The sequence below is a fragment of the Denticeps clupeoides genome, chromosome 1 (assembly GCF_900700375.1).
Source record: "Denticeps clupeoides chromosome 1, fDenClu1.1, whole genome shotgun sequence".
Classification (NCBI taxonomy): Eukaryota; Metazoa; Chordata; class Actinopteri; order Clupeiformes; family Denticipitidae; genus Denticeps; species Denticeps clupeoides.
The window spans coordinates 35,153,080-35,172,155 of NC_041707.1; the positions used below are offsets into that span (position 1 = coordinate 35,153,080).

Sequence of the window (19,076 nt, forward strand, 5' to 3'; positions counted from 1 at the left end):
ATCTTCAACAGTAACATGTAAGACTTAACAAGATAACTGGAAATTATGCACTTGTTAAAATTGTCTTTTACTTTAAAACTGTGCTGATTCTGAAATCTTTACGTTAATTATAGTGCATGTTGGGATGTAAAACCCTGATTCTTGAAACTTTAGCAAAAACATGTCCCACTAAGAAAAGTGCTCATTCTATTAGAAATTAAAAACATTTTCATGATTAAAATGCTCAAGGTTATAATCAGGGTGTTTTTTGCACATTTGAAAGGATTCTTTTCTAGGCTTACTCATAATTTTTAATAATTTAAATGATTATATGCTGGCCACTGCCGACAAAATCAATTGGCTTTGTATAGGAGATAACAAACTCCTCAAACCCACATTATCATGACCACCATCAGATATTTATAAAAAGCAATAAAATCAGGCAACTACAAAGTCAACTACATTCCCGAGGACCCATTTTCAAACATTCAGCTCTAGTGCAGGCTTTAAGATCACACAGGCTCCTGTAAGCTCGCTGTTTTATGTTTTGTTCAAGAAAACACCACAAAAAAATGTGAAATTTTACCCTCAGTTGGTTTCGTCCAGGTCCGAGCGCCCAGTAGATACGCAGCAGCGGGACGCTGAACTGGGTCTAGGCCAACCGCTGTCCTCTTGCTGCTGTTGGTTCCTGGATGTCCCGGTCCTCCTCGCTGCTCCCTCGTGATCCTGGCCGCCTCGTCTCGCTGCTGCTGAGCCGCTCTCTTCATGTCTTCTCTCTCTGATATCGTGCTGGATGACATGAGGCGAGAAGGCAGTTTCCTCCCAGATGGAAAGCACACAGCACTGGATGCATTCGGCTTTTCCATCTGAGCGCTGAAGAGATGGACCAGCTTGTCCCGGGGCAGCTTGGTCCATGGGGTGGTCGGGTCTGGCTGCGTCCCGGTGGCCTTCATGCCTGCCTCTGGTGAACTGGTCACAGCGGTGACAGGCAGAGGCAGCACGGTGGGTGTTCTAGGCTGAGGTCTTCTGTATGGACAGCTCATCTGGTTCCTCCCGGCCAAGGTGTCTGGTCTGGTCCTCTTGGCTGCAGTGTAGGGGAGAGGCGGCTTGGATACGGTACCCATCAGGGGCAGCTTGGTCAGCGTGTTGACCTGTGATGGACCGGCCTTGGGGTGTCGCTGGGGCTTCCTGGCTGCAGGATATTGCTGCACCTTCTTCTGCCTTTTTGCTGGTTGAGGCATTGGCTCAATCAGAATGGCTAAACCTTCAACAGAGGCAATAACAAGATTTACCATTAGTGTAAACTCTACAACAGTAACATGTAAGACTTAGTTAACCAGATAACTGGGAATTATTTGCTTGTTGAAATGGTCATTTACTTTAAAACTGTGCTGATTCTGAAATCTTCACATTAATTATGATTCATGTTGGGATGTAAAGAATAAAATGTCACCCTCAGTCATGTGAAGATCACAAAACATCCAGAAATGTATATTTTTTAAATTAAGGGATGAGTGGTTTTATCATTAATCAAGAAAACACAAAAAAACATGCTAAGTTTTACCCTCAGTCGGTTTAGTCCAGGCCCGAGCGCCCAGTAGGTACGCAGCCGCGCACCGCTGAACTGGGTCTGGGCCGGCTGCCGTCGTCCTGCTGCAGTCAGATCCTGGATGTCCTGGTCCTCCTCGCTGCTCTCTCATGGTCTTCATCTTGATGAATATCGCAATTTGCAAACTTTTATCGGCTCCTATTTCTGTTTAAATTAAAGCACAAACACGATGACGTCACTGACCGGAGCGCGTCACTTTTTTAAAGTTCTTTAGCCGCCACGTGATTTGTAGTGAGATTACATCTAGAAACACTGAATTCACCTTCCTGAGCAGTAAAAGTACACGGGCAAACACAGCAAACGACAGCCAAACAACTAGACTATGAAATGATGTTATTCCGTGACTCACTACACCAAGTAACTTCTTCCCGTTTTTCAAAATAGTGAAGGTGAAGCTGTCAAATATGCAAATGAACCGCGAATTTGCAGAAATACATAAATAAATGAGGATATCTGCGTGAATAGTCGTCTAAATAACAATCTACTCGCTACTCACCAAAAACGATGTCGCTCCTCTCGGTCGCTTTACAGCTCTGAGGATCAACAAACTCCGTTTCCATGACAACGACGTTCTCGTCCGACGCGACGTGCGGCGCCGCGCGAATCTAACATTAAACACGGAGGCGTTTATAAAATGCGACGGCGATTTTAAATAAAGTAAATGGGGATTTTATGTTGGTAATTTGATGAAACTGCATTAAATGAGTAATAAGCAGTAATACATGCAGATAAATACCAAAACCAGTAATAAATAAATAAACTTTTTTTTTGTCCATTTTTCCTACTGTTAGAAGAATTCGGTCGCCCAGTAATTGCTAGACAAGGAAGGAGCTATTTCGACTCGTGCACGCAGTGTTTCCTTCATAATGCCATTTATTTTGATCAGGAAAAATGTGAGGCCACCTCAATCACTTCCGTCTGTACAGGGAAGGTCACAGATGGAACTATTTTAACTGCTCATGCCCCTCTAAGTGTTTAACCCTTATTTATTCCCCCTCTTCACTTATTCCTGCATTGTGCTGTGCTCTGAAAGCCGCTGTTTTCTCCGGTTTGCGCGTCTGAAGTGACATCGTTAACCACGCCCACTTGTCGCGCTGAACCCCGCGACAAGAAGTGTATTTTGGGACATTACACCGTGACGTGTGACTCTAGTGGCGCTGTGTCATTGTGCGCTTTTTACGTGACGCTCTTCTCTTCACCTTTTCATGGCGTGGGTGGTACTAGCCAAGTGGGAAACACGCTCGCCTATAAACCAGAAGAGCCAGGTTCAAATCCCACTTAGTGTCTCCAGGGGGACTGTCCCTGTAACTACTGGTTACAAGTACCTCTGGATCCGGGCGTTTTTATAGGAGGGAAGTCATGCTTTTAAAGTATGCTGGTGATGATAATGCATCGTTTATACTATTATTTTGTGCTCAGAATGTACTCATATTTCGGGAAATATATGAAATTTTAATTTCTCAGAATTTTTGGGAGATTTCAGTCACTGATTTGTAGCTTTTGTGGGGTCACGAGAAACAATGGCTGCTGTCAGAAAATTTGGCCCCCCTTCAGCAGGAGCAGAACACTCCTGCTCCAGTCATTCTGCACATGATTATTATTTCTAGTCATGACTGGTCATCTAAACATGTTTTGGACCCCCAGTTTCTTTTTCATTCTTATTATATGTGGGGTCACAATATATGATGGCTGCTGTCACAAAATGTGACCCCCTTCCCCTGCAGGAGGGTCACCTGAACGTGTAATGTGAGCTGAGCGCAGGGACACCTTGCTGGTTTATGGATATTAACCTGTGATGTTCCAGTCATAATTGCACATATCTAAACAATGCTATTGTTAATTTTTCATGTTATGAAATAAGACATAAACATTGTGTTGTGTCTGTTTATTGCTTGAGTAATATTAAATATGAATGGAGGATGAATGCCTCTGGAACCCCCACAACCAGTCTCCTTAAGTCCGTCTCCTTGCTGCAGCGTGCACATCACCACGGTGACCAGATGCTTGCTACTCCTTCCCACCTGTTGCCGGTGCGTGGCGCCGCCTGCTACTGAACTCTTTCACATACCTGCCGTGCTGCATGACCATCAACATGGCAAACAGACGTTGTACCAGATCAGCTCTGCGCCTGCCGTTTTTTTTCATGAAGCTCTGCTTGCACGTACATTCACAGTCTGCTTCCAGCTCCAGCCCAATGTCAGCGAATGCGCCCCCTGGATCGGCCTTGATAGTATGAACGAACCACAACAGGCTTTTTTTGTTTTTCCAAACCACTGAGAATTTTCAACTCAAAGATCATGAGATTAATTCAAATTTTATGTACAATCAGTAAATATATAATTTTTTGAAATCATTAAATAAGTAAAAAAGGAACAAACAACATATGTACAGTTCCATTTGTTACAAGATTATACTTGTAGTGCATAATATGTTATGAACAGATTTTACTTCGTGTGAAACTTGAAAAACAGTTATTCTCTGCTGTGTAATAAAAGGTGTACGTTGCATTTTTGCACATAACATTGGGTATTTCTGTGAATCCAGGAACCCTGCACCTTCCCTTTTTTATTATTACATTATTGGCCAGTGTGAAGTATTGGTCATGTGGACATCTTGGTTTGGAATGGGAGCCGTGGGCCCTTGTTTCCTCCTCGTCTCCTGTAATTGTTGAGAAATCCCACCACCGGTTCATACTTTCTTCCTGGCATTTTGAATTTCACAATCTGGTGGAGGGATGTATAGCCATGCAGGATGCAGTAGAGAGCCATCTGAGTGACGTGTTCTCTGGTGTCTGAGAGGAACGTCTTATGTCATCTTCATATTCATCTTCATTATCACTGATATCTGTTTCAAAAATATAAAGTTCGAGTCAGTAAAATTGCAACAAAGGCATCAGAAGAAAAACAGCTTGATATTTAATATCTAATTTGATATTAAAAATCTGTATTTTGACTTGAGTGAGGGTAGATACCTTCTGGTAATTTTTTGGGTGAACTTCAGACTGTAAATTTGTTGAAAATCTGGAAGCTGAATTTTACTAGCCCATGATGGTGTATGGTGAGTTACCCTCTTGACAGTGTGGAAGTGGTGTCTTCCAAAAATGCCATACTTTTAACTTGAATTCAACATATGCTCAAGCAGGTAAGATTTTTTTAACTCATCAGATGTAGTGAATGGTTGTTTTTTCAGTTCAAAGAAATTCTGGTGACACTGAAGTGCTGAATTCTGAAGCGCTAATGACGTACAAACTACAGAACCCAAAATGCAGGGCACACTTGCTGAGGATCTGAAGTTTGTGTGTTATTAGCGCTTCGTATCGCTGGGCCATAATAATGAATATATATAAAGTGATCTCACAGGATGCGGGCCACGAGTTTGACACCCCTGCCTTAAAGAATCCTAATATATTAAAATGAAGGAACTAATAAAGACCAATTTGATCAAATTAAATGGAAATTAATAATAAAGAGAATCGTGAAGAGCTTATCATTTAGATATTTGCCATTTTCTTTGCAGTCAGCAAAGTAGATTCATTTTTGGGACATTTCAGAATCTGTATGATTTTCTACAAAGATCACATCAAAATTAATGCATATGTTGTAGGTTTTTTACTGTGGATTATGATACTTATTGTTCTTGTTGTCATCTGAATGGTTATTTTTTATATTTTTCTCCATTAGTTTTAAATTCCTTTGGGATTCAGACTCTGTACCGAAGGTTCTGGAAAGAGTTCGATTGTGTGACTCATGAGACTTTATTTTATACGTTACAATACAGTGGGGTCCCCAACTCCTTAATTAGGATTCTATCCTTTTGATTCACTCATTAGTCTACGTATGTTAAATGGAGTAACTGTGTCTCTGTCCCTTTTAATGTTTGTAATGTGGTTAGTAAAGGAAGTGTTCTGTCATCTCTTTTTAATGTGTACATGGATGTGTAGTCGGTGGAACTATTATCAATAACCTGACGTGTGCAGATGATTTAATGATCTACTGTCCATACAGTGCTGGCCTTCAAAAGTTACTGAGGGTCTGCTCGCATGGTTCAGAGTTTGAGATCACTTATAATGGCAAGAAAAATCGTAAGAAGGAAATCGTGAAGGAAAAATACCTTTGGAGATAGCCTACTTGTATGTTCAAACGCTTCTCTGTCAATTTATTCGTAAATACATGTCTGACTTTTGTAACGAACCAAGACAATAAAAATCACTTCTCAAATTTGCCAGTTTATGAATTCTGTATTTTGTATAACACCTTGTCTTCCAGATGTTCATTCATTTAGGAGCCCTACCCAGACCCAAGGCTCTACTCAACACGCTTCTATACTTCGCCAGTATGTTCTTGGGGCGACTGGGCATAAACCGAAGAAAGATCTAAATGCTGGCAACATAAAAGCATCAGTTACCTGATTACGGGCCTGCGTGGGAGCCTCCATTACTGTGCTTCTAGTGCTTCTACTCCACCTGGTGGTCATGGGTGGGATTGGATAATACGCTGTAACATACACTGGGGGCTGTACAGAGTGTAGCAGAGCTGCATCTGAAACAGGCAGAATACTAATGGCTATCCGGACATGAAAAGGTGAAGTGAGGTGTTACCTGAGAAGGAGGAAGAGCAGGCAGGTAGGTCCATGGCACTGATGGCTGCTGACAAGAGACTGACTCTAGTTCTATTGCGGTCTCATGCTGAGTAAAGAACCCACCAGTGAAAGTGATTGTCATTCTGAAACACTCTAGAACAGCACACGGTGACGGTGAGCAGTGGGCAGCCATGACAGGCGCCCAGGGAGCAGTGTGTGGGGATGGTGCTTTGCTCAGTGTCACTTCAGTGGCACCTTGGCGGTTCGGGATTGGAACTGGCAACCTTCTGATTACGGGGCCGCTTCCTTAACCGCTAAGCCTATCCGAATAAATTGATCTGTGTTCAAAGTGTTCCACTCTGTCCTCTAAGGCCCGGACAGTACTAAAATAAAAAGTTATTTTAATTGAGTCATCACCTACAGGGTGGGGGGATAATAATTTCATTGTGTGCATGTTTGCTGTGCATGCTGTGTATCACAATGACAAAAAACAAATGCTTTTCATTTCACTGAAGATTATAAAATCCTTTTTATTAATCTTAGTACAGCACTGAATGAAGAAGCAATTAAATTGGCCTTCATCACACAACAGATGTGGGTTTGACTACATCATTATTTCAAACTTTGTCAATAACTATTTAATAACCTCCCAGTCATTTATAATATACTTTATTAGGAAAAAAAACAAGGAACTTACTGAAATACCCACAAAGTTTGAACTGTAGTGTAAAAAAAACAGAACACATTTACCTGTATGTTGAGTCGTCCGCGGTGGGGTGCCAGGCCGGTGCGCTGGTAAGACGAGGCAGAAAGCTGCAAGTCGCTCGTCCTCAAACACTCCAGGCCACAGGAGGACATGCTATTGGATGGGGGGGGTGGAATTAAAGCTCATTTTATTGACATGAATACTACATTAAACCCCACTGAAGATGAAGGTTAACTTTAACTTTAACCTGCATTTCCATTTACAGCCCTGTAGGCAACCATCAAGGATTTGAACTCAATGCGAGCAGCTACCGGGAGCCAGTGGAGAGAGGTGAGAAGAGGCGTAACATGGGTGTATTTTGGCTGATTGAAGATGAGACGGGATGCCATATTTTGGACCATCTGGAGTGGTTTTATGGTGACTGCAGAGGCTCCAGCCAGGAGAGAGTTACAATAGTCGAGTTTGGAGATGACCATTGCCTGGACGAGGAGCTGCGTAGCCTGTAGTGAGAGAAAAGACAGAATCTTGCGAATGTTGTAGAGAGTGAACCTGCAGGATCTGGAGATCGCAGCAACATGATGGTTCAAACTCAGTTCTAACTCCATCTGCATCTATGCAGCAAAGCATCTAATTTTCATTTTTCTTTTCCACAGTTAAAAGCCGGCAGTGTAATCTGACACTGAATAATTTGCAAAAGTAAAAACTCCCCACAGTCTCACATCTCTGTTTCAGTACTTGTTCATCTCAGTTTTGGGATGGGAACTAATGTGATAATTACAAGGGTGTTAAAACACAACTTGTTTAACAGATTAAAACCTAAAATGGGAAATGAGTGGGTGAAATTAGTTATTGTTCAGTTCATAAATCCTGGCAGATCAAAATAAACTCATCAGGCAGCGAGGATGGAAGCATCTCCCAATTTCTTTTTTAAAAATCAGATGCATTTCCAAAGCCTGGTGGTTTGCGCAACACCGGAACGAAAACGGGACCATCTGTGACCCCCCTGTATAAATTTACATTCAGAATGTAAACTCCACTTTAGAATTTATTTTAAACGGTGTAATTCACATAAAACTATTTTTTTCATTGTATGTATCTTTACTGTGTAACTGTCACGTCCATGCGGGCATGACGCGGCAGGTGAACGGAGAGGAGGACGTGGAGTGACGAGGAATGAAGGACGCTTTCACCTGACATCGCGGAACAGGGGTTTAATGGTGAATCACAGGACAGGGGAGACATCCGAGACGTAGACACTAGTGAACACGGAACATAACATCAAAGACCTGACAGCGGACAGAAACGAACAGGGCAGCTTTATACAATTAACACAGGTGAAAACGATTAGGGAACATTACACAGGACAACAATTAAACTCCGGTCCGGATCCTGATCCTGATCCGGACCGGAGTAACCCCCATTTCGGACTGGATCCTGACAGTAACAGCATTCGCTACCTTCAACATGCAATAACTCCCCCAAATTCTACATATAAAGAAATATTAATGAGGGGGACAACATCACTCACTCAGAGGTGCAAAGTCGGGGTAACGACGCGCAGCTTGGTGTAAAAAGACTCACCTCTTTCCCTTCTGGCTCTTTGTTTCTCTCCGGTCTGGTTTCGCCAAGCGACAAACTGCTTGTAGTGTCATTTTTTAACATGCTGAGTTAAAACTGTCTAGAACGCCACGGACACCGTCGCCATCGTCCTCACGTCTCAGCCGCAGTCAGTGCCAGAATCTGCCGAGTTTTCCCGACTCTTCTTTTTTTCCAGAACTGCCGTAAAGCGCCAAAAAGACGAGCCCCGTTCGGAGAGAGAAAAATTGATCCTTGTCGTAAACTTTGTAATAGCAGCAACGCCAGAACCCTCACAGTCTGATCCTTTTTTACAAATAGCCTAATAAAAACATTTCATTAGGCGCACTTTAAAATGAGCCCTTAAGGTACATGTGTCAAACTCGCGGTCACATCCCGCGAGATTACTTTGCATAGATCTATTATTATGACTCGACGATATGAAGTGCTGATTATACACAAACTACAGATCCGAAAATGCCGTGCGCACGTTGCTGAGTGCCCTGAACTTGTCTGAAAGTTGGGTCATGGCAGCTGGACTTTCTTTCTTTAAGTTACAGACGTTTCATTCTGCATCCACATAACTTTGTCAATTCTACATTTTAATCATATCCGAGTCATATCCGATACAAACTTATTGCTGGTGTACGGGTCGCCAGCAGATGCTGCAGGAGCAGGTAGGCCTGCAGGATCTTTCTGCCATTAAATCCTCCGTTTACATATCTCTGATATTATCATAATGTCACATCGCAGTGCAACACGTTAAAGCAAAGGAGACTTACAGTTTACTCACACACTCATATGACACAACAGGTATTATACACAGTGTTGGGAAGGTTACTTTTAAAATGTAGTCTGTTACAGATTACAGAATACATGCCCCAAAATGTAGTTTGTAACATATTCACATCAACACCGTGGTGAAAAAGGCCCGGCAGCGTCTTTACCACCTCAGACGCCTGAGAGACTTCAGACTGCCCTCCAAGGTGCTCAGGAACTTCTACTCCTGCACCATAGAGAGCATCCTGACAGGAAACATCTCAACCTGGTTCAGGAACAGCACCATGCAGGACTGGCGAGCCCTACAGAGGGTGGTTCGATCAGCCGAACGAATTATCCGTACCAAGCTCCCTGACCTTCAATCTATCTACAGAAAACAGTACTGCACCAGGGCCAGGAAGATAGTGAAGGACCTCACCCACCCCAACAATGAACTCTTCTCTCTGCTGCGATCAGGGAAGCGCTTTCGCTCCCTGAAGTCCAACACAGAGAGAATGAGGAGGAGCTTCTTCCCTCAGGCTGTCCAAGCTCTCAACAACAGTATATAGAACTCCAGCACTTTCACTTTCACCTCCAATCACTTTTGCACAAAATCCCTTTGCACAAAACCACTTTGCACAAAATGACTCTGCGCTTTTTACCTTACTGCTCTTTTTTTATGGCTCTTTTTCTCTTTTCTTTAAACATTGTAAAAAAAAACTGTTACTCATTTGCACACCTTCACCCTACCAGTTACACAATACTGTGGTCTGTAGCAGTCGCAAAAAGCATTTCACTGCACATCATACCGTGTATGACTGTGTATGTGACAAATAAAATTTGAATGAAAAATGAATTAAGTTACTCAATGTGAGTAACATATTCTGAATACTTTGGATTACTTAATATATTGTCATGCTTTTACAACTACATGAATGTAGCAATCACAGATAATAAAAAAAACTGTTTTTCCCTAACCATTTCTATTTATAAAGCTGAAAAGTGGAAAAAAATATTTACTGTTATGGTCACCAACATATAGGGTGGTAGTAGCCTAGTGGGTAAAACACTCGCCTATGAACCAGAAGACCCAGGTTCGAATCCCGCTTACTACCATTGTGTCCCTGAGCAAGACACTTAACCCTAATTTGCTCCAGGGAGACTGTCCCTGTAACTACTGATTGTAAGTCGCTCTGGATAAAGGCGTCTGATAAATGCTGTAAATGTAAATGTAACATTCCATCACTTAGTTAAAATAAAAAGTAGCCTTGCACAAGGAAAGAAACAGTATTTTCAATGAACCACTTCCTGATTAGGACAAAAAGGGTAAAAATCTTTTTTTTTTTTTTTTTAAAGAACTTCCAGATGTTTCTTTAGGTTGGATGTGGAGTCTTTTGACGCTGAGAGCAGCTTGGTTGCTGGCAAACAGAGTTTGCATTGCATGATCAGATTCGCCCATCCCTTTCTTCTTTAAATGTGAAGTGGTGTCGGAATTTCCAAGTAAGAACTGCATTCCTGCCTGGCCACTGCTGGCTCTGTTGTGCTGGCTCCGGGTTCACCAACGTTAACAGGACGCTTACATTAGAGCCCCTTTTTCCATGTTTTCCATGTTTCCTGGTTTTATGCCGCTTTGTCTGTGCTACCGTGTAGGTTTCAATTTAAATTTGTGCATTTCCGATAATGGTACAAATCACTTTAAATGGCACCAATACTTAGTCCATATGCACTGTGAGAGTATAAAGATCATGGTGTAATATTGATTTAAATCATATTTATTTAGAATTTCAGGGCTAGCATGGATTTATGGGCGCTGAAACAGAGCGCAAACTTGAGGGACTGCACATGCGCAGATCTGCTAGGTAGCACAACTCGATAGGCAGCATGTTCCGTGCATCGTGGAATTACCAAAATTAAAGAGGAGATAGAGAGGGGATAGCCTAACATATGAAACAGGAAAAACACGCCGTGTAATCCATTTATTCCAACAAAGTATCTGTATTTTGATTATCACTCATTTAAACGGTAACTGTAACGAAATACAGTTATTCATATTCTGTATTCTAAATACGTAACGCCGGTATGTATTCCAGTACTCCCCAACACTGATTATACAGGCAAGGTTACAGGAAGGACGAACGCCGGCATACTTCTACCGCTGAACACACTTGCATGTAATGACAGATGTCAGTGTAGCGGTTCTTCTTCTGCGTTGTGTAATTTCTTTTTATTTCTTTTCTTGAACCGTAATTGACGAGCTGACACCCAAGAAATTTTCCGTGCAAAGTGTATTCTGTACAAAAGCAAGGTCACATCAGAACATCGCGTCACAAACCGCGTCTCTCTGCACCTCTCTCTCTCACAGCTAATGCCATGTGTCTAAGAGCACTAAACATTAACATAAAGCATTCATAATTTATAACACTACATACCTGTACAAAAGCAAGGTCACATCAGAACATCGCGTCACAAACCGCGTCTCTCTGCACCTCTCTCTACAATATACAGTATTAACGGAACATGAAAAAATATTCACAAAATAACACACATGCAAAATATTCCTAATATGTACATAAATTAAAATAGAAAAAAATAACTTTTTGCACACAAACCCCACGCACCTCTCACAGCTCATGCCATGTGTCTAAGAGAACTAACCCGGGTCTCCAACCCACTAACCCAAGGGCACGGCTGCATCCAACCACTTTTCGGGGGGTGATCAAATATTTAGAACCCACATAACTTCTTATAATAACCATAAATTGAACAAACAAAAATACAGAAACATATTTAACATAACCAGAAACATTAACACATTTTAACATTCTACAATTGAACAAACACCCTGATTGTCGTTATAATTCCCTTACCCACATCAGAATACAGGTAAACAAAATAAAAGTCTTTAGAAAATAAGAAAATAAAAGACACAAGAAATACACTTATAAATCTAGTGTAACCATTAGCACCCTCTAAAGTTCTCAGTAATCATAAGCGGAGGACCGTACCATAGAATATAACCAACAAATAAACAAAAAGGCAACTGCTTACATGTTCCCTCTACATCTACACATTATACAACTATACTTTTAAAATGCGCCACACAAACACGTCATTCTAAGTAAAAATGACTCATTTGTATGTAAAAAAAAGATTCAAAAGATTCATGAGTATACCGTGTATTGAAATAATGTTTAACACAGACTCCCCCATCGTGCAGTCATAAAAGAAAAATATTCTGAGTTTATCTGGAACAAGAAAGTTCCAAGACTACGCAAACAATACTTACAAAGACCAAGAAAACTTGGTGGGATAGCCTTACCACATTTTAGGTTTTATTACTGGGCATCAAATATTAGGATCCTCAAATACTGGCTTCAATCCGAACCATCAGATGCTCAAATCAATTGGTTTGCCTTATACTAAAAATAGGATTGTTAGAACTACTCTCAGAATTTGGGTGCAGTTTAAACAGCACTTTGGGTTACAAACTTCTTCCACCTATGCCCCGCTGGCGGCAAATCACCAGTTCCCTCCATCTCTGGTTGATGATCTGTTCTCTATGTGGTCAAAAGCTGGAATTCACTGTTTTAAAGACCTATACATAGACAATGTCTTTGCCTCTTTCTCACAACTGCTTCATAAATATTCTCTTCCTCAGCATCATTTCTTTAGATACTTGCAGGTGCGTAGCTTTGCTCATCATATCTTTCCCACATTTCCCAATCTACCCCCAGACTCTGTTATAGATGACCTTCTTAAACCAACTCCATCTCTGAAAGGTTCGGTTTCTCATACTTATAATCAGATTTTTAATATATGTACTAATTCACTAACCCCTCTGAAGACACTGTGGGAAGAGGATTTGGGACAGGAAATTCCTGATGAGATTTGGGAGGAGGTTTTGCTGCGAGTTCATGGATCATCTATTTGCGCTAGACTTGGCCTCATACAGTTTAAAATCTTACACCGTTCATATTACACTAAGCTGTGGTTATCACAAATCTATGAGGGCGTCAGTCCTTTGTGTGACCGATGTCATCAGTCCCCTGCCAATATTATTCATATGTTCTGGCTTTGCCCTTCTTTACACCAGTACTGGACTGAAATATTTGACATGTTGTCAGAATTTGTGGGGTAAAGAATAGAGCCCAACCCACTTGGGGCATTGTTTGGGGTTTTCTCCTCACCTTCTTCATTATCTGTTCATCAAAGGGACATGCTGGCCTTCTCTACCTTACTGGCAAGAAGACTAATTACAACAAACTGGAAATCCTCGAAAACTCCCAGCCAAATTCACTGGATACGAGATATTCTTTATTTTGTTAAACTGGAAAGGATAAGACTTTCACTTAGGGGTTCCCTTAAGACATTTAAAAAGATATGGGGTCCTTTCCTTGATCTGGTTAAGAATAAGAATTTCCCTTCTGGTCCTGGGTGATACAGTCTGCGTCTCGGTGGAGCTCTGCAGAGGTGGTTTTAAATTTATTTACTTACTTACTTGTTTATTTTTGTACAGGTTGATGGTGGGGGTGGATTGTAGGCTTTTTGGGTGTAAAATCTGTATGTGTATGTATGTATCTATATATATATATATTACTTTTTTTTTCTCTTCTGTTTGGTTGGGTTTTTTTTTTTTATTGGGGTCTAGGTTTTGAGAGTTTGAGCTGCTTTCTTTTGTAACCTTTTGAGAATATTGTTATTGCCTATGCTCTAATTCTAATAAAGTATAAAAAAATATATATATACACATATATATTTATATATGTACTTTACAGGTTTCTCTACAGGAGAAAAACAGAACTTTTCTGTACAATGAACAGGTCGAACAGGACCTAACATCGTGTAGGATGCTTGTGAGTGGATATGTTGGATATTTCAAACAGGACACACAAGATGAACATGAACATGTGCAAAAAGAGCAGAGATGTGCAGAATGAGTTGAGATGTGCAAAAATCAGGTGCATAAGGCTGGAAGTGTTGTTGAGTTTAACAGTGTTCAAGTCTTGTTAGTGCATTGAGAGCTCTTGCAGTGTCTAGCAGTTACAGTTCTGATGCTGCAGAACCCTCTGCCAGACGGTTGGTGGGAGAACAGGGCATGTGAGGGGTGGTGAGAGTCCTTCATTATGTTCCGGGCTCGACGGATGCGGTGGTTCTCGTAGAGCTGCGAGATGAGTGGCAGTGGAACGATGATGCGCTCTGCTGTCTTCACTGTCCGCTGCAGGGCCTTCTGCTCAGCGGCAGTGCTGTTCTCGTATCAGACAGTGATGTAGCAGCAGAGAACACTCTCAATGGTCCCCAGGTAGAACAATGTGAGGATGGGAGGAGAGAGGTTGGCCTTCTTCAGCTTTCTGAGGAAGTGCAGACGTTGCTGGGATTTCTTGGTGGTGGAGGTGGTGTTGAGGCTCCAGGAGAGGTTGTCTGTCATATGCACACCCAGGAACCTCACGCTGCTGAAGATCTCAGCAGCTGATCCATCAATGTGCAGTGGGGTGGAGACAGTCGGTTTCTTCCTGAAGTTGACAACCATCTCTTTGGTCTTGGTGTGTTGGTCCCCTGTTGCGTCATGTGTGGGACATGCAGTGACAGGAACAGTCACATTAACAAGAGGTGCCTCTTGTAATATTGATCATTAAAACATTTACATTTACATTTACATTTAAGGCATTTATCAGACGCCCTTATCCAGAGCGACTTACATTTACAAAACGGGGCTGATCGGATGTAAGACTCCACGCCTTTGTGTGGGTCATGTGAGCACTGCGCATGTGTGGGTTTTTTGGGGTGGAGGGATCTTCTGATTTGTCATGTTTTCGTGTATTAAAAAAGATGCATGCATGTTATTGCTTCTGTAAATGTGTGTTTCCAGACTTTTCCAGACTTCATATGCATGTTTTTGGCAGTGGCCTAGCAGATAAGGAAGCAGCCCCGCAATCAGAAGGTTCGAATCCCAATCCTCCAATGTGCGAATGAGGTGCACAAAGCCCCGTCCCCACACACTGCTCCCTGGGCACCTGTCATGGCTGCCCACTGATCACCAAGGGTGATGGTTTAAAAGCAGAGGACATATTTCGTTGTGTCACCGTGTGCTGTGCTGCAGTGTTTCACAATGACATTTACCTCACTTTCAACATCTGACGTTTAATAAAAAGTCCTAAATCAGATAAGATTTTTTCTCATTTTTAATGGCTTTAAAAAATGTGCTCTTTCAATTCAACACGTTTTTGATTGTTCTTTTCAGCTTTGTGAAAAGCGCATTACACGTGGATTGGCCGGCAACATTTGAATGAAGTTAAAATTTGGTTTAAAGGTCACTGAAAAAATATTTGAGAGGTTTTAATCTCCAGGGAATACAACCTATTAGTCTTCTTTTAGCTGCTTATTATGAAACCCAGTGAAATTCTGCATACTTTTATATTTTACATAGAAATGTGTGCTTGTAGTAATTGAAAATTGTGCCTGTGAGAGGACAGCTAGGCCTAGCTAATATATTGTCCTGTGGGAATATATATTCACAGATCATAATTGTTCACATTCATTTATTGTGTGTTTTATCCTGCTCTGTTTGTGAACGTGTGTTCTTTTTATTCGCGGCCTGCCATGCCATCGCTCTGCCAGCAGGGGCGCAATAGAACCGAACCCGCCCCTCCGTTCGAATGGTTTTATTTAGCGCAGAAATGGATGAACCGGCTTGGAGTGACGCTCGGCGTGTTTGTTCGGCGCGTTGATCCGTGTCTCTTTTTTTTAGTACGCCGGCATCAATTTAAAGGAACCGGCTACGCTTGACCCTTGACCCGGAAGTTATGGGGAAGTGCTCCGCAACGGCCAAGGAAGAGAGCGGCTGACAGGGCGGCATGTCTCGTAATAGGAGGATAACTCTGGTGTTTGCGGGCTTCGTAACAGCAGTGGCCGCCGCCTTCTATCCCATATTTTTCCACCCGCTGACGCATAAAGAAGAGTACAGTAAGTGTCCTGCGGAACTAGCTTAGCCTGTTAGCTAGTAGTTTGTCCATGCGTTTTGTGTGTGAAGGACAAATCATTAACTGGCGAACGGACAGGGCTTTTTTGTTAACTCCACAAGTGTTCATTCATAGTTTTGATGCCTTCAGTGAGAATGTAAATGTTCATGAAAATAAACACATTGAATGAGAAGGTGTGTCCAAACTTTTGGCCTGTACTGTATATATAAATATATTTGGAAAGTTTTGGAATGTAGGGCTTTGTTCTGCAGCGGGCTGACATTTCAGGGAGCTTTACACCGAAGTTACCAATCACCATTGTTTACTTTAACCAGAGAGCAGTTTGTGCATTTCTGGGCATCTGGTTGACCTTCTGAACTGACCACTCCCACTCCTCACAGAACTGACTCAGAAGATCAACCGAGCTGGGATCCACCAGGAGGACGTGCAGCCTGTCGGTACGCTCTGCTCTTTCATCTGCCACGTCTTTAGATCAAAGCCAGCCAGTTATTCTTTTTTTTTTTTTTTTTTTTTTAAAAGTTAAACCATTCATGTTCTACCTGTACTTCCCCCCAAAAGGCTTGAAAGTCTGGTCCGATCCATTCAAGACAAAATGACGGAGGTAGGAGGGTGAAGGAGTAGAAGAAGATGTCCATGTGGAGGCCATGCGTTAAACATTTGGACATGAAGATGACACGTTGTGGTACTTTGAAATCCTTTATCCCACGAATAAAGTTCATTTCATTCATGCTTTGAAAAAACTGAAAGATCCTATTGTCTCATTGTGAAGGTGCGTTTTTTTTTTTTTTTTTTTTTTTTTTTTTTAAACGTTCAGATGGTAGTAACCTTTTGTCGTTCCCTTAAATCAACTTTATGATTGACTTTGGTATATTGTCACATGACATAATGCTTGAAACCAAGTAGTTATCTAAATAAAAGCCTGATTATATATTTGAACCATGTGCTTTTTCATGTTTTTACACCATATTTGAAACATGTTAAAGTTTTCACAATTTCGTGAGCCTGTGCAAAATTGCACCGTACTGCTTTTCTAACACAGGGTGGCGCGCCTGAGCTTTGCTACCCAAATACAAATTTAACAAGTTGGAACAGCCCACTGAACAACAACATTGTTCTAAGAATGCCTTGAGACGTTTGAGACACGTCCTGTGTCCGAGACCTCATCATATATGAAGCTGTAATGACTATAAAGCTCACTTGAACTTGAAAAGACAGACAAGGTCCTTATGCCATGATTACAGGAAACTAAATGGCGCCACCGTTAAGAACAGGCATCCCCTCCCTCTGGTCCATTCCACGTTGGAAGCACTTACCAGTACCTTGCCCTACAGCCTCGCCAACGCACCAGCCTTTTTCCCGGGAGATAGGAATGAGGTCTTCCAGGACATGCTGGGCATTACGACGCGTCTGGTCTGTTTTTATAAGTGATAAAATGGGAAAGGAAAATCTGCAAACAGATTTGGGAACCATGCAACCATGTCGAACTGATAACCTTGTCATGACCTTGTCCTAAGAATAAGGTCTAAATGGGTTTTCTTTACAAGTGTTCATTGTCTCTTTATTGAGGCGTTAGGAAATGACAAAGCATCTGTTATTCAGTTATTGACATCATACTCTGCACATAGCGAAACATGTTAAATTAATGATCATGTAACAAACTTGCGCTGTATTTCGATTCTATCACATGGTGGCGCTCCTGCACTTCTGAGGGGATGAGCTTCTCTGAGGTCGTTTTCTGCCATTATTGTGTATATAAGCCACAGCACCCTGTGCACACAGTGATGTGATGCCATCTCTTCGTGGAACCCACCCTGTAAAGGAGCAGTGGGCGGCCATGACCTGCTCAGGGCGGAGGTGGGACCTTGCTGGATGGTGCCCCCACTTCACAGGTCCCAGCTCTTCCACTTCACATGAGAAACTTATTTTAGAAATAAAAGAAAACACAAAAAAGTAGGATGTGTGACAGTTGCCCTTTTGAATGATTGTCTATTATATTGAGAAGTTTCGTGCTGTTGCCACCATGAACATCAAACCGGACGACAGAACGGCATGACAGTGTGGTGACCTATAAGTGACAAAAATACCAACATTCCATCAACAGTGGAAACACTGACAGTGCGCTGATGTCTCAGACAGACGACATGTGGAAGTTGGAATAGCAACGTTGTTATGAAGAATGTGGTCGGAAACCTGAGACACAGGATCACCTCGGAGCGCTGTGTGTTGCATCTCCATGACAACAAGAATGGGCCTGCACCTGTGGACTTAGCCCCGCCCTCACTTTACAAGAATGCTGGGCGTCAGTCAGCCATGCATCGAAATTCTTAATACGATTAAATTTTTTTTACAAGCCCAGTACCAAAAAAATTCACATGAAACACAACGCAAACCTTGTGAGTCTTTAAATCGAGACAACATACTCCAAAAAGGTTTTGGACAGGGCCACCACGGTGTTGGAACATCTGGAAACTGGAGCTTTTGGGAGAGGAACGTCGTCAGAGGTCCTGGGCCTTGGCCGTATCGTTCGTTTCATCATGCACCAGAGGTTTTGAACTGGTGGACAATCTGCATGCAGGCAGATACAGCGCTCAGACTGCTGCTGTATTAGATGCAGGTGGCATCGAGTTTTCTTGGAATCTTTCAATGATATTATATACAGTATTATATACTGTTTATGTTGAAAGTCGCAACATAACCTCAGCCACACCGTGTGGCTCCAGGACGTTAAAATTAGTCTCAAATATTGCAGCCACAGCACACAGTAGTAGAATTCTATTCGGGTCTATTCTGTTCCAAATTATCTTCATGTTTCAACAGTTCAAGAATTGATTTGATCCTGGTGTCTTGCCATTTGGTTCGTTTTCACATTGCTCCGCCATCAGGAGCTGCAGGG

The 19,076-nt window shown here is 42.0% G+C and overlaps 1 protein-coding gene across 1 annotated transcript; it reads left to right on the forward strand.

Moving 5' to 3' along the window:
- Positions 1-15,888: 15,888 nt before the first annotated feature.
- Positions 15,889-16,923, forward strand: smim20 (small integral membrane protein 20). Its single transcript, XM_028996017.1, has 3 exons — positions 15,889-16,166; positions 16,564-16,620; positions 16,742-16,923. The coding sequence occupies exons 1-3, from the start codon at positions 16,058-16,060 to the stop codon at positions 16,777-16,779; spliced, it is 204 nt and encodes a 67-aa protein (XP_028851850.1). The 5' UTR covers positions 15,889-16,057; the 3' UTR covers positions 16,780-16,923.
- The last annotated feature ends 2,153 nt before the right edge of the window (positions 16,924-19,076 follow it).